Raw genomic sequence first — 16,680 nt, forward strand, 5'->3', positions numbered from 1 at the left:
ATTTTGAGGGGGAAATGGTTTCTTAGGTTCCTTAACAGGTGCTAACCTGCATGCCAACTTTTGATTCTGTCCCCAACTCCCAGCAGTGCCCAGCTGGGTGACCAACCACAGGTGCGTGGTCACGCTCCAGAGCCACCTGACTCCTCCCATCCAGACCTCCCATTCTGTGACCCTGATGTGCTCGTAAGAACATTTGGAAGCAGACACAGAACAAGCCACAGGGGCGTGCGTGCTGTTTTTTTGGTTTCCGTGGGATGGAGAAGGAAGCAGAGCTGAGGGTTAAACTATCTCCAGAAACTGGGGGCCTCAGCCAGCTCTGGGGGGCTTTCTCTGCTCCCGTATCGCACAAGACGGTTTATAAACATCCTCCTTTGTCCGGGCCAGTCCTGGTTTACACCTGACCACCTGGCCTAATTAAAAGCTCCCCCCTTTCACTCTCAGAAGCATCATGGTTCGCATGGTAAGCCGTAAGATGACCGCAGTAAAAACCATTTCTAAGGCACAAACCCAAACCTGTATGGAAATCTCATACAGGATGCTGGGGGCTATGGTTATTTGTAACCACGACCAGGGAAGGACTTCACTTCCCACAGTGTGTGACCACAGATAGGCTCCTACTGGATCTGCAAACAGCCTTGTGTGATGGGGAAGCTGTGTCAATGTTGCCAGTGAGGCCCAGAGAGATCAAGCGACTTGCCCAGAGTTGCATGGCTAGTACGTGCTGGAGTACAGACTGGAACCCATGTTTGTGTTGTCCGTGGTGATCGTTTCTTCAGGGCCTGGCAGTCATTCAGCCCGGCCTAGTCAGATCACGCCCAGGACACTGGCAGGCGTGCAGGGAATGGGGCTTGTTTCTGAAAAGACCCCATTCAGCCCCTCTGCCCTGCAAGGGGGCCTGGAGGAAACTCTTGCTCCTATATCAGCAGTCTCTTCCCGGCCCAGGGCTACTCTGGACGTGTGCATCCCCCACACAGGAGATGCTCCCCTTCCTCCACCCCACTCCTTCTAACCCCCTCGCCAGTTCGGAGAAGGAAATTTAGCCTCAGGTGGAAGCAAAGCAGAGGGAGACCCCAAGATTCCTTTTCCCTGTCCCTCAGGCTGGGTGGCCCTTGTACTTCACCCTCAGGATCGGTTCAGGCCCCGGCCATTGCATCTGCTGTTCAAAGGACATAAAAGGAGGGATTCTCCGAGGAGAATCACCCTCGATCCATAGCCGCTGTCTGTGAACAAGTATTTTATTCCTTCTCGGCAGCTTTTTATGCATGCCTTGAGGCAAATGCATTTCAACATCTAAAAAATTCTGTTTGGAATAAAAATTTTCTCACCCCCCTCTGTTCTCATTTTTTTTTAATACAAATTTTTGTGTGAGTTCTTTATGAAAGGAAGTTCTATAGCCGATCCCCACACCCACCCCAAATTAGTGATTTAGTAGACAAGGGGGACACAGAGCCATGTGTTTGAGGGAAGGATGGTTGGGGAGAGCAGAGCGAGGATTTCAGAGTGGGGTAGCAGCCACGTGGCCTGCGCAAAGTGGCTGGAGGCACGGAGCGTGGAGCCGGCAGAACTGCCAAGTGGAGCCCGGTTAGTTTCCCCCAGCGCCGGAGAGCACCTCTGTCCCGAATTGGTTGCTTCGCCTGAGAACAGGCACAGTCTTGCTCGGGAGTCGGACTTTTTTTGGTCGTGTCCTTGCTGAGAATTTCCTCCTGGCACTTGCCAGACACCCAGTTGCAACTTGCCTCCCGTATCCGCTCTCAATGCCGGTGGGGGAGAAGAAGCTAATTTCTTTGTGGCCGAGGCCTGACTTTCATTGACTGTGATCCCAGGGAAGTGTTCAGGAAATCCATCCTGTCCTGGAGAAATGAAACTCGAGAGCAAGAGAGGGCTCCCAAGCTGGGACTCCTTGTCTAAAAGAATCTCTTTATTGTCTTGCAGAAATCAGGAATGGCAACCTCAAGGCCATCCTAGGCCTCTTCTTCAGCCTCTCCCGCTACAAGCAGCAGCAGCAGCAGCCCCAGAAGCAGCACCTCTCCGCGCCGCCACCGCCCGCCGTGGCCCAGGTGGCCGGGGCCCCCTCCCAGGGCCAGGCTGGCACTCCTCAGCAGCAGGTGCCAGCCACCCCCCAGCCTCTCCAGCCGGCGCCACATCAGCAGTCCAAAGCACAAGCTGAAATGCAGTCCAGGTGGGGGCTCCTCGCCGACTGGTAATCCCGTGGTTTACCCTTCACACCGGCCCAATGGTAGCCTAGGCCAAGTGGGTTTCCGTTTGGGTCTCTGCAGTGCTGAGAATCCCCCTACTGGTAGTGGGGGTTAGCATGAACTTGAAATGGATGCAGCGGGGCTGTGCCTGGTAGAGACGTATACTTTTATGGGTCAGAATGGCCAGCAGCCGGAGCTGATTAGCCACTCTTGCCTTAACTCTGGCCCATTACGCACGTGCTCCAGTGCAATAAACAGCCCCGAAAATAGACTTCAGACTGGTTTTGCGTGTTTGCCTATGAGCTGGGTGTTCGGTGTTCTGTGTGTGAGTCATTCTACTTAGTGGAGGCAAAAGTTCTGCCATAGATGCCTCTGCTTCACCAGAAGAGAAGTATCAAGAACACAGAAGGAAGATGGGACATGCTTAGCAAGGAAGGGGGCAGCCACCTTCCCTGAGAGGGCCAGGGACTGGGGTTTGTTAACCTTGGGGAGTTGATAGCGGCCTCAGCTGTGGTCCTCTGTTTGGTAGGATTAGGGCTTAGATGTTGCTGATGTTCCCAGAGGGACTGATGCGTGCCAGTGGAGTTCTCGCCGTAGAATGAGATGCACGCAGAGTGCCAGGGTAGTTACCATCTACTGCGTTACAATGGGAATAGCTGGCATTCCTCAACCACTCTGCAGAAGATCGCCTTGTAAAACATTTGCTTTCATGGGTGGGGACAAAGGGAGGGGGTTAGGAGCTAGAAAGTTTTTGACTTGTAGTCAAATTCTAGAGTAAAGTCCGCAATAATTATTGTTTAAAGCTGTAAACCTTTAGTTATCAAATCATCTAAATGTCACTAATTAAATTGATTGCTTGATTTCCTTTAATATGTGCTACAGAGTAATAACGGCTTTTCCTTTCCAGTCCCCAGAGCACCAGTGTTAACAGTCGTAGGGCTTCTTACACATGGTCGTACCCTCAGCAGCCCATTGTAGCTGGACAAAGCACGAGACAGTGCAGACGAAACAGGTGCCTTATAGATGGCTACAGCTTTTTCCTTCCCCTGAGAAGCGCGACTTGCCATTTGTGTTGGGTGTTAAAACCAGCAGTGACGGATGTGCTGTAAATCAGATCTCCTAATTATCTAATTATGTCCAATTTACTTTATGGAAATTTGTAGGCTAGCAGAAATGGCTGGACTAGTAATGCAGAACAGACGGCCAGGCAGCGAGCCTCTGCACCCTGACCTGAAGAACCACCTGAGTGAGGGCCATTCTCTGATCAGAGGTCCCTGGTGGCCCTGGGTGATTGACTGACCAGGATATCGTTTCCCACGCTGTATTCTACAAAGTGCTTATTCCCTGGATGGTAACTTGCAGGGGAAGTGTTCCACAGGGAGAAAAGTTGGTAAATAACCTGGGTTGAGTTGTTAGAACTATTATTACAGGTCTACTCAGATCCTTGAATCGGCCAAAATGCACTCATTTATTTAGTTAGTGTTTGAATATGCCTCCCGTGTGCCAGGCTCTGTTCTAGGCACTTGAGGTTCGTGGATGAATGAGACAACCGGTGTGCCCACTCTTCGCATTTTCCTGGAGGAGGCAGGCAAATAGGGAAGAGAACTATCAAATAGTGGTATTCCAATAAGATGATGGGATTCAGAAGGATTAGGTTGATAAGTTAGGTTGGACTGAGAGGAAATTCTCTCTGGGGACATGAGACCACAGTGGAGATAGGAATGACATGGGGCAAGCCACTCGAAGTTTAGGTGTAGAATAGATCAACCAGGGGTTGCAGCTGGTGCAAAGGCCCTGTGGTATAAGAGTAAGCTTGACAGGTTGGAGGACCAGAAAGAGGGCTGGTGTGGCTGGAGGTCACTGGGTGAGGGGAGTTGGAAAATGTGATAAGGTACCTGTAAGCAAAGCCTCTGTCTACATGGAACACAGTATGACTGGTAGTCCCTAGAGTTGCCTAGTGCTGTGACCCTGAGGTCCAGTCACAGAGTTCTAGCTAAACTGGGCGAAGAGTTTGCATTTCATTTTATAGGTAACAGGAAGCCAATGGGGGGTCTTGAGCAGGAGAGAGTCTTGATTCGATTTACAGTTAAAAAAAAAAAAAGTCTTCTTAGCTCCTCTCTGGATAATAAGACTGTGAAGGAGTTGAGATGGAAGGAAGGACCCCAGTCAAGAGTCCCCCAGATGACCATGGCTTGGGCCAAGGGCTAGAGCAGATCCGTTGATGAACCACTTCACGAGGTTGAGCCAACAGGCCTGTGAATAGATGGGCTGGCTGCAGTGAGGGAGAACCTCACAGATAAAGCCTAGATGCCTGGCGTGAGCAATGGTAAATGGTGCTATTTATTGGGATGCGGGAGCCTGAGAGGAGAACACGTGTGCACCGTGAACCTTCAGAAGAGGCCATAGAAAGCATTCCTCAAACTTAGCCACAGAACGTACTTCACAGAGCTTCTCACTGCATGTAGGATTCCAAGGAACATGTGTTGAGCAACGCTGGGCTTGTGTCACCAAGCTATGCTAGCCCGGGGCACCCATTTCCATGGCAGGCGTTTGTTTTCTCGAGAGAACCAGATGTTCCAGTCAGGACACCCATCTCCCAGTAAGAAAAAACATCCTACTATTAATAAATGCGTTACCTAAAGAAGAGCCAAACTTACTTAAGCCAGGTTTTTATATCCATTTATTCCAGAGTGATTCCTACCATCATGGTCCCCTGACTCTGTAGTGTGGTGACACGGATTGGCCTTTAGAGTTGCTGCTATGTGTCTTCCCTCATCCTTTATCTGGCCCAGACTGGGTTACTTCTGCAGATGACTGGTTTTCCACATTATATACTGATTCTTTCTAATTCTACTTCCAAAGGACAATTTTATCCTCAAGTTCTAGGGATCTAATATCCCATGATTACATAAGAATAATAAAATGGCATCACTGGCTTAGTCCATTGTATTTCTATCCCACATTTTGTCTGTGATAGCCAGACTCCCAAGGGTAATGGTTTGGACCCTTGATCATCAGTGTCAAATGTTGGCGTAAGCCCCGAACGCCAAGTTTCAGTCCTCTGTTAGAACTCTGCCAGATACAAACATGCCTGAACACTGTACCTCTTGGGATAGGAAATACTAAAACCTGGCAGCTTTTCCATGAAATTTGTTTGAAAGGAGTCATGGAAGCTGGCAAAGGAAATTTGAGCCGCTGGCATGAGGGCATAAGAGCGGCTCCTCCATGATGGCCGAACGGAGACTCACGTTTCCCTCTTCCCTTCAGCTCTTCTCATTAATCTATGTGCGGCCAAGAACTTGATCCATATTTCAGCTCATGAAATTCCTCACCCATGCAGAGTCCAGGAGAGAAGCATCGTCCCCAAGACTCACTTTCCTCTCCATCTGTGTCCACCTTACATAGTATCAGTATTCAGCTGGTTAGGAAAAATCCAGACAATCGCTTCATTTTGTTTTCTTCTGCATTCTCTCTTGTCTCTTCCTTTACTTCTGGAGTCTAGTGACACCAGCGTTTGTCTTTCCCACCTCAGATCACAGCATGGGGTTCCAAAGAATATGTGTTGAGAAACACAGGTCGGTGTAGGGTGTACTTGGTACAGGGTGGGGGATAGGAGACTGGTAAGTATTTTTACCTTTTGTAAAAAGGCTGTAAACAAGTTACCTTTCTTTTAAGCCCAATCAAGATTCCTCACATGTACAATTTTTTTTTGTCCGAAGCCTAGAATTTAGCAAGTTCAGAAGACTTTAAATGAATATTTCTTTAAAAAAAAAAAAAGGATTCATATATTTGAGAGAGAAAGCAAGCTCAGTGGCGAGGCGCAGAAGGAGAGAGAGAGAATCTTAAGCAGATTCTGAGCTGAGCATGGAACCTGATGGGGGTCTCGATCCCACGATCCTGAGATCACAACCTGAGCTGAAACCAAGAGTCGGCTGCTTACCGACTAAGCCACCCAGGCACCCCTTAAATGAACATTTCTATACCACTGACAGCGAATCTTCCCAAGACCAGTAAAACTTGCAAACATCTATACCCATGTTTTGGGTCAACATTTTATATGGCACATTTATCTGAAAAGCACCGTGGTAGGACAGCATGTGAAATAGAAGCATCTAGATACTTTTAGAAAGCTATCAAGTTTGTTTACCTATCAGAGACCCCTCACTTCAGTGTCTTCTGATGGGAAGAAGAAGCCTTAGGCCACAGGTAGCAGAAAAGATATTCAGCGTTTAAAAAAAAAAATCACAGAAGTTCTTAGATCATCTTGATAGCAGTTTCTTCACATTGGAATAATTTTGTCAAATCAGAAAAGTTAGAGGAGGAAGGCAGGCTGCGTATTGTAGGAAAAGTGGGCAGAGGGCAAACCGGGTGCACCCCCGTGGTCGTCGATCCCCGTTAGTGATGTGTATGTCTAACGTATCTTCTCTCCCCTCACTCATCTCTTCCACTTTTTCTCTTTCCCATCATGCAGTGCATCATCCAAGGACTCCTCTCAAAGCAAAATCATCCGCTTCACTCTGGGTCAGAAAAAGATTTCTAGGTTAGATTTTTCTCTGTGTCCTGCGAAGCATGGTTTCAACCCAACTCATTGATCCCTTTGCTCTGGCTAAGTTTCCTTTTGGTCCCTCTCCCCGTTTCATGTTTGCAGTTTGAGAAAACCAAACATGCTTTGGCTAATGACCCAATGTCGGAGAGTTTTGAGAGTGTCTGGGGGGGGGGTGTCATTGAAAATGAGTGTGTATGTATGTGTCCGAGTGTATGTGGGGTCAAGGTGTACGTACTGCTTCTGCATTTCATTGACTTGGGCTTTGATTGCTCGGTCATCAAAATCCTTTCTGATTCAGGGAGAGGTAAGTTTCTTGGTGGACTTTGTAGTGGTTTTACGATGAGTTTGGCTCCCTGCTCTGGCCTGGCCCTGATCCTGCCTCACTTGCATTTCCTTTGCGTGTGTGGTGCTTTTTATTGTTGCTGTTATTGCTTCAATTACTAACATGGGATTGGTTTTCTTTTGAATTATAAAGACCTGAAGCATGAATCCAGTTGGTTGCAGGAGACAAAGCAGCAAGGCAGCTCTGTCTCATTTTTGTTTCTGGATGCTCTTTTGTATCTTGGAGAGATTGCCTCAGTTACCTAAAGATAAAAATCAGCCTTGCTCACTAACTAGTTCTCTTGACGCAGAGTTTGGCATCTTCTGCCTCCTGGGAGGACCCATTCCAGGGTATGGAAAATGCCAGTCACATCTTTGGGACCTACTGTTCCTTTAAAAGTAGCAAGAGCTAACATTTACTGAATGCTTGTTATGCACCAATTTGAATGCATTCTCATATTTAATTCTCACGTCAGTTTTCATGCGGCGGGTCATGTTATTGTCCCCATTTTACAAATGAGAAAACTAAAATCGAGGAAGTTAGGTAAGTGACCCAAGGTGACACAGAAAGTGGGGAAAAAACCAGGATTTGAGTACAGGTAATCTAACTCCAGAACCCTCACCTTAACCACTGTCTTAGTACACTCCTCCCCTCTTCCTCCCCCTTGAAATCTGGCACTTAGGGGGTTGTTGAGGCTGTTTTTAAAAATCTTAGATTTCAACCATTACTCTCAGTTTTTTGCCTCTCCCTGTGGCATCCCAACAGAACCCGATGCTGGGGTAGAATCTCTTCATTTACTTTTCACTAAATTCTCACTTAAAGCTAACAGGAGGCCCACGCGGCATTTGTATCTGTATTCATGTGACAGATACGTACTGACGTCTGCCTGCTGCCCCACTCTGTCAAGCTCTAGGTGCCTTTTCTAGCCGTAGCTTTCTTTGTCTTTTCTAAAAGGTCACACGTAGGGAGACCCAACTCGGGATCTGCCTGGCTGTTGGGGAGAAGCCACAGGGCAGTTGCTTCTTTGTAGAACAAGTCGAGATGTTACCCAAACTTGGTTCTGGGGGACAGGAGGGAACCCACGTTCATCCGTGCTTCTCACAATCCTGTGTGTTTGTCAGTTTGGACTGCTAGAACAAATCACCGCAAACGGGGTGACTTAAACAACAGAAATGTTTTCCTTACAGTTCTGGAGCCTGGCAAGTCCAAGGTCAGGATGCCCGCACAGTCGGGTTCTAATAAGGGCCCTGTTCCTGGTTTCCAGATGGCAGTGTTCTTGCTGTGTCCCCCCATGGAGAGCAGCGAGAGAGGAAGCAAGCCCCATCCGTTCTCTTGTTATAAGGCACTAACCCCATCATGTGGTCCTTATGACCTAAGTCCCTCCCCTAAGCCCCACTTCCAGATACCATCACCTGGGGATTAGGGTTATGACACATGAATTGGGGCAGGGGCAGGGAGGACATAAACATGAAGTTCCTAACACCATGCTAGACCGTGCCTGCTTTCCCTGAAGAATAACACAGGGTCCAACTCAGACACTGACTGCCCTGGCGAACGGGGTTCCCAGTTTTTAAGTGTCCTGCAGATGTCCCTACATAGGTGTTAACCTGAATAAGGAGGTCAGCTGAAGTAAGCTCAGATTACCAAATTCAAATTGAGTTTATTTGGGAATCGCAGAGGAATTGCGATTGGAGAAATGCATGTCAGAGCAAGAAACGAGTGAGTCTTTTGAGGGTTTGGGGCAGGCTGTATTGATGGACCAGGAGTGCAAGGGGGCATGTGAGGGTGCAGTGGGAGTCCAAGCAGTAAGTTCATGGGTTTGAGGATGGAGAGGGATTCTTTGCAGATGTGCACTGGTCAGGAGAGAAGTTTCTATATTCCGTAAATCAGACATTGATGGGAAATCAGCATCTCCGTTGTTAAGTGCCTTTCTTCTGAGGGCATGTGCACGAGATTCTCCATTTCCTATCCTCCAGTTCCACTGTAGATTGAAATTCTTTCACGAACAAAAGGAAAGGAGGGGAGTGAGCTTGGAGGGAACCTGAAATCTAGTGTCTGTTCCCACGATGTGCTACGTTCTAGAAGATAAAACAGACAGGAGCTTGCTGGGAAAATATCTGCTTAAGGCACATGCCCATCCCAAGCATGATTTGTTATCAGGAGGCAGTGGGAAGAGAGGAAAGACTGAAGGGTGAGGCCGTGTCTGCCCCTCCCCCAGGGTGTGCTGGGTACAGGGCTTCCAAGCTGACTGAAAGCCAAGGTCTGGCGTTCTTTCAGGGTCACATCCCCCACCTAGAGTTTCTTTTCACATACATTTTTTTGTCTCTGATGTTAATGAAAGGATGTTCTTTGTTTCATTATTTGCCTAATACTCCTCCTTGTCCTCCCTTACCCCCTCTCCTTTCCCACCCCCAGCCTTGAGCACAATTCTGATCAGCATTTGAGCCAATCCAGGCATCCCCGAATGTAGCAGTAAAATTGGCTGCCAAAAGAAATAGATTTACCCCTGCTGACGGAGTAAGACACCGCCCCCAGAGCTCTGGAAATAGATCTTATTCAAGTGCAAACATTGATAGAACACCTGCCAGAGACAAACGCCCTGACAGGCACCAGGGATATCCAACAGGGTGGGAAGCCTCACCCTTGAGTCTGGATGCCCGGAAGAGGCTTATAGAGGGAATCAGTACAGGGATGAAGGGTTTCCATGAATTTCTGCTTTCTTCTACAACTCTGGTCCGGTGGCACCCCTTGCAGCTCCCAAGCTGCTAGACATATTCCATCTGCAGAGGCCCAGAATCACGGTGGCTGTGAGTGGCACACCTGGTGAAAGCCCCTCTTCAGCACGCAGCACGTCACCTGGACTAATTATTTACTCTCCAGGAGCCAGTCGTTCCTGACTGCCTCATTCACAGTTATGTGGATCAAGTAAAGTCATTTCCAGCCCTTTTATGTCTGGTCTATAATGAGTGCACCATAACCAGCAGACACAGTGTTGTTGGTGTTTGGGGTTGATCTGGGCCCTCTAGGGCCACCAGGCCACCTCTAGCAAAGGTCGATCTACATAACCATCTTGTGGAGAGGAATCTACATAACCATCTTGTGGGGCTAATACTTCTGTTCTCTTTGTCCCACTGCTGAAAAGCAGAGGCCACGGAGATGAGAGATTTAGCGTGTAATGGTCTCCTCTGGCACAAAAAGCATCTCCGATCACAACACCTTCCACCTGAGGTCCCAAGCATGTGCACACAGCTGCCATCCTGCCTTTGAAGGCCAGCTACTCCCCCCCTTTCAAGTGGCTTTTTGGGGAAGAATGGCTTCCTTCCCATCGGCGCGCACAGTGCGTGGAGCTGGGATGCGCTCACAGGTTACTTGCCAGAAATGACAATTTACCATACGGCCTGCTTGGCTCTGCACATGTTGAAGAAATCGACCATGGCTCCAATAGCAGCAGGATTTCTCTTCTGCCTCTTTTTTTATACCACTTCCTTTAAACTTATTATTATATATTTTTTTAAAGCAACATGTGTATGCTTCAAAGAACCCATCTGTGCCCTCTGTCATTTGGTAGCTATGTTTGGAACATGGAATGATCTTGAGAAGCAGAGTTGTTCTTGCAAAGGAGGCCTTGGAACTTTCTGGCACCATAAATGATGCGGGGTTGACTTGACATGCTCCCCTCTCCCTGCTGTTCCACAGGAGCAAGACCCATCTTTTTGCAGAGAGGGGTGCTGATGTACAGGCAGCAACTGTTTCCAAGCTGGGACTTGATAGAAGTTCTTGCCATGCACAAGAATGTTAATAGTGATGAACTTGAGAATGTGAGCTGGGGGCCCGGGATCTGTGTTACTGTGAACTAGAGGATGCTCTGCTTTTCCACTCTAGCTCTGCTCCCAGCCTCGCTAACGAATGCCTCATTGCTGGAGGCCAGGACAACGTCCAGATTCATACTGTGGCATGCAAAGCCCTCTCTACTCTGGCCCTGCCTGCTTCTCCAGCCTCATTTCCTCCCAGCCTGTCCGCCACTCGCCAGCCCACACCAGCCTGCCTTCCTCTGCAGGAGACCTCTGCCTCTCACCATGACTCCGTACCCTCTTGCCCTCCACTCGCATCTCCGTTCCACATGCCACATCTTGCTGTGGGGTCGCATCTACTTGGAACCTTCCCTGGCTATCCCACCAACTTCCCAGATTATCATTTTCCTTCTTTGAATTACTTCTGACCTTTGCACATTCTGTTATCAATACGTGTGTAATTTAGATGTCATTTGGGATCAGTCAGCCCCTTAAGATCTGGAGGAGACTGAACTAGAACCCTGCCTCAGTCTGTTTGGGCTGCCATAGTAATAAATACCGCAGACTCAGTGGCTGATAAACAACAGAAATTTATTGCTCACATTTCTCGAAGCTGGAAGTCCAAGATCAGGATGCCAGCCTAGTCAGGTTCTGGTGAGCAGTGCCCTCCAGGTTGCAGATGGCTGACTTCTCACTCTGTCCTCAGGGTTGAACGAGCCACCTAGCATTCTGCACCATTTTTTATAAGGGCATTAATGTCATTCATGAGAGTTCTGTGTAATGACCTAATCACCTCCCAAAGGCCCCACCTCTTAATGCCATCATACTGGGATTAGGATTTTCACATAGGAATTTGGGGCGGGGGACATAAACATTCAGACCATAGAAAACTCTTCTTCAATTTGCAGAAAATCTAGTGCCTTCCTCATGATTGCTCATGTACCTTAGGTCCTCAAGGTCGCCTTTGTCTTTGAAATGCTACATTTGAGATCTTATAATTCACTCCGAATTAATTCGGGTAGATTAACTCACTATCCCAAAGAATATTTTGGTTCCCTCATGGGTGGATCCTAACAAGCCTTTTTCCTTACTTCCTACCCACCACACGTTCATTCATGGCCTTTGTGTGTGAGGCAGACTTTGCTGAAAATTTCAGAGGGATGGCGGGGGGCCTGCTTTGGAGCAAGCAACTATTCAAGCCCGTTCACGACAAAACCCAAGTTTTAAAGCATTGCGTTGCCATGGACACCTTCTGAAACTTAGAAGACATTACTTGGTCTCCACCCAGTCTTCCCATTTGGTCAAGTTCGAGGAGCTGTCCTGACTAGGGTGTAACAGTGATGGGGGTAGAAGGTGACATGAATCGGCTTGAACTTTAGGGTGGCTTTTGATGCCTAAATATGTGCCAAGCATTCTTTTTCATGTCAGCTGCCTTCAAGGCCTTTGAGAATTCCTTCTCCGTGTCCTAGGAAACTTGGCACAACCCTGCAGCCACTTGAAGGCTATGCCGCTCCCATCAAAGGTGCACCCCCAGGTCCTGACTCAGTGCAAAGAATCTGAGGATGACCACCCATGAGAAACCAGAGCTGTCTTAGTTGATCCAAGACCAGGAATGTTTCACTCTGGGGATTGGGGCCTACAGATGGCTCAGAGGTACCCTAAGTATAAGGTCCCAGCCACAGATACTTGGTTGAAGCAGTTTCTCTTCTGGAATGTTTCTTAGGGAAATGAGTACTGTCTGCCAAAGCCTGGCTTGCCTCTTTGAAAATGTAGATCTCAGACTTTCATATGTTGATTTTTATCTGCTCTCTTCTGATACTTTCATTTAGATCCATCGATTTTCTTCATTTTTTTATTTAATTCTTTTTTGTACCAAAGCATGTTTCCTTTATTACAATGCTGAGTTCATTTATGAATTTATGTTCAGCAGAGAGGATGGGTAGGGGAACTAACATGCATTGAGTACTTATAATAGGCCAGACATTAAGCCCCATTCCAAATGAACAACTATCCTATCGGATAGTTTATTATTCCAAAGTTATCTGATGTGGAACAGAATTCTTGGAGAGATTATAATACTGGTCCAGTGTCATGTGCATGAAAAAGCCCATGTTTTATCCATTATCCCACACTGCCTCACAGAGAACTAAATTGCCTACCCAATTCAAGGTTGTACTCATGCCATCTGATGCTTTGATCAGTCTTCTTTCTATAAAGGCCCCGACTGCCCTGAAAAATCTGTGGTCCAGCCCTGGGTCAGGGCAGTGGGGGCTCTTCAGCAGCTCCGAAGAGAATGTATCTTCCCTTCTTGATGCTTTTTGTTCTGTACTCCTTGCAAATTCCCTACCGAAGTAGAATGCTATAGCCATTCACCCTGTACCACTTCATACAGTTGCTGTGACTTCGTCTTGGAACAAGTCTATAATCCATTTCCAGTCCTGTCTGTGGGCATGAAGACTCTCATAGACTATAGCTGGGATAGGGGAGTCCAGCCCAAAGGACTCCGTGTCTGCACCTGCAGAAGCTCTACCATTAGCTGTGAGTACTCAGCTAAAAATGACTTGGAGGGCTTACTGGATGCTGTTTGTATTCAACGTAGAACCAAGAGGTACCAAGATCCCATTGCTAGACCTCCTTATTCAGTTGTGCTGGCCACATCTGGTACCCAAATATAGACCCTGGCACTGCTGGTTTTGAACCCCACTCTGTGCCTTTGTGGGGTGAATATTTTCTCCAAACAAGATGGGATAAATTAACAGAGGAGCAGATCCTCCTAGTGCAGTGGAAAGTGCACTTCCCTCTGCCACTTGCGGGGGAGAACTCACCCCCTTCCTTCTCGCCTAGCTCCCAATCAGGGAATTGGGCCACCTTCTTCTTAACTGTATAAATTTTACAGTGCTCTCACACTAGCTCATGTTCTCTGTTTACTCTACAACCATCTTTCTTGCTCAGCCAGCAAGAAAAAGTTTAAAGTGATTGCTTGCTTATATGTAAAATGCTTCCAGACTGCAGACCTCTTTGGTGCTTACAGATTTGCATGGGAAGAGAAAGTTGAAAGCTTTATGAGTTGAAAGTTCAGACTTAACACAAGATCTAATGCTAGTCAGCGGAGGTTCCAGTGGCTTTTAAACACAGTTAAGTGGGTTTTAGCTGAAAGATATAACTATTTCATTATTTATTCATCTTTCAACTTTTAATGATTAGAAACAGCCTGCTTAGTAGTCTCTGAACCAAAGTTTCTGATCTGGGGAGTCTTACCCTTAACTCTTGGGAGAGGAGGCTGTAATATCTTTAACATATTACAAAGATGTCTGCTAACTTTATTTCCTAAACCACCCCAAATGAGGTACTTTATTTAAAGAGAAGGTGTATGTTTGTCTTTAGGTTAATGGTTTCCTGCTGGCTCTACAGAAGGAATGTATGATTTTATCCATCTACTGTGCAGAGAAGCTGGGCTTCAGCCTCTAAGTAATATCTATGGAGACAAGTTGTCAGGTGTTGAAGGAAAATGTATGTCTGAACACGTGTTTTCATCCAGGCCATAAGTTTTTTCAGTGTAGTTGTATTGGGTTCTGCGTGCTAGCAGGTCTCTTTCTGACCATTATAAATTACATCATTTTCTTGACACTGCAATCCTGGATTATGACAAACACCATATTAATACCTACCAGAAGAAATGCACACATAATAAGGTAAAAAAGCTTAAAGTCTGATATGGCCTTTAAGTTCCACACTTTATAGAATTAGAGTTGACATGGTTTAGCCCTGTGGAAAAGTAAAATTACTCATCCGAGAGAAAAAGGAAGATGAACATTGTATTTCTAATGAGCAAACGTATTCATTTCCTTTTCCTTCAGAATTTCTCTTTGCTCAAAGGCAACCTCGGGTTTTGCTGTTGGACTTTGCTGGGGTCATTAGTAGCCTAGATGTTTGTAGTAGTTCTACTAAATCTTTTGATTGGCAAACCTCCACAGACCCAATGTCTTGAATGGTTTCCTTTACCTCCTGCATGGTTGCAGTTCCTTCTTCTGAGACACTGCTATTCTCCTGAGACTGAATCCATTATTCTGTTGTTTTTGCATTTTAGGCTTCCAGGTCCTACCGCAAGGGTGTCCGCTGCAGGCAGCGAAGCCAAAACACGTGGAGGGTCAGCCACTGCTAACAACCGACGCAGCCAGAGCTTTAACAACTATGACAAGTCCAAACCGGTCACCTCCCCACTTCCACCACCACCACCAAGCAGCCACGAGAAAGGTAAGTCAACTTCATGAGGGTCCTTTTTGGCATCTACCTTTACAGCAGATCCAGTTCCTTTGGGTGAGTTTGGTCAGGATTGGGAGTGGGGTGCAAATAGGATAGTGGGCATGGGCCACAGGACATACTTGGCTGGCAGGAACTTCGTTAGCAGAGGTATTAATGAAGTGGGGGAAATATGTTCATAGCTGCTAGCAGGAATACCTGTATTCATTTCAGTGGGGGCCCAGAAGACACCTGACTACAGAGAGAAGCCATACAGCATTTACAATTTGAAAAAAAAAAAACTTTCCTAGAACATGCTTTGTATGGTAGATGGTTTTCCAGAAATGCAAGCTTCTTGGAGGGTGCGTTGTGTGATCTGATAAGGTTTTTACCCATCAAAAGTGATATGAGGGAAGTTAAAGAGAAGGGCATTTTCACCCTTTGAAAAAGACATGTGGGTTGGCCAAATGAATATCTTGGCTACATATGAGGAATATGCCACATTATTCTTGGTGTTCTGATGATGTAACTTTTACCAAAAGAGAATATGACTTTTTGCTATACGTAGCCCTGAGATTTTAGGATGGGGGGAAAGGTGAGTCGCGCTGTGCGGGCTAGTACACAGAAGGTAGTGAAACAAACCTTCGCTTGCTTCAGTCTATGTCTCGTGGGACATTGGAGAAACTGAGTCAGCGTAGAAGGTGCTATGGTAAGAGGCAGAGCCCTCTTTCATTCCTCCTAGTCAAAGAGGTCTAGACTTCTTGAGGGGAGGGGGACATGCCCAAATCTCTTGAAAGCATTTTCTACCTGGTAGGGTTTGTCCTAGAAGTGCCCCTTACTCCCCCAAGACCCAGGAGAGCTGCCTCCCACTCCCTAAAGTGCTCCAAGAACCTGGACAGCCCTCCCACTGTGAACGAAGTCAGAGCCTCCCTGACTTACCCCTCCAGCCCAGGGTGGCTTGGTTCCGTGGAGCTGTGTTTCTGCCCTTCCCCCACCTAGAATACTTGAGAAAATATGAAGGAAATTTTTGTATGGCTGACATATATGGCAGAAGGTTTTGCCTACAGGGCATTAGAAACCCTGCAACTAGCAGTAGGATGTCTCAGCCAGTCAAGATTCTTTGTGATCCAGCCCTTGGCTTCTGCCTTAAGGAAATCATTTTTCTTCTCTCTTTCCCCCTCTTCCCCTCCCTTCCTTTTCTTTTCTTCAACCATACCCAAGCGTGTTCTTTTCAAAAACGTGTTCTTTTCAAAAGTGTGTTCTTTTTAAAAGTGTGTTTAAATTGCAAAAATAATATATGCTTGTAAAATGGTACAAGTACATATCACATAAAAGTTCTCCTTTGCATGCTCCCTGAAGGATACTAATATAAACCGTCCTATGTATATTCTTCTGGAACTAATTTCAAAATACATTTATACACACACACACTATGTATATATATGTAGATAAAGATATATAGAAAGGTGTTTTTTATATCAAGAAATAAGAGCTACATTTTATTGAGTACCTACTGTGTGCCTCATTGAATCCCCCAACAAGCTATGTTGTTATCCCCATCTTACAAGGGATGAAACTCAGGCAAAG

General features: G+C 46.7%; 1 protein-coding gene across 3 annotated transcripts in view; it reads left to right on the forward strand.

Moving 5' to 3' along the window:
- The window catches only part of NAV2 (neuron navigator 2), a 382,986-nt gene that overhangs the window by 162,669 nt on the left and 203,637 nt on the right, over positions 1 to 16,680 (forward strand). For 2 of the 3 annotated variants that reach the window (XM_045808618.2, XM_087855344.1), the window contains exons 5-7: positions 1,933 to 2,179; positions 6,667 to 6,735; positions 14,942 to 15,108. In XM_045808618.2, the coding sequence (XP_045664574.1) occupies positions 1,933 to 2,179; positions 6,667 to 6,735; positions 14,942 to 15,108 (483 nt within the window). The remainder of the gene's footprint in view (positions 1 to 1,932; positions 2,180 to 6,666; positions 6,736 to 14,941; positions 15,109 to 16,680) is intronic. The other variant, XM_087855343.1, reaches the window with a different exon arrangement.

Source organism: Ursus americanus, chromosome 24 (assembly GCF_024610735.1).
Source record: "Ursus americanus isolate L20-20 chromosome 24, mUrsAme1.1.p, whole genome shotgun sequence".
In the NCBI taxonomy this organism is placed as follows: domain Eukaryota; kingdom Metazoa; phylum Chordata; class Mammalia; order Carnivora; family Ursidae; genus Ursus; species Ursus americanus.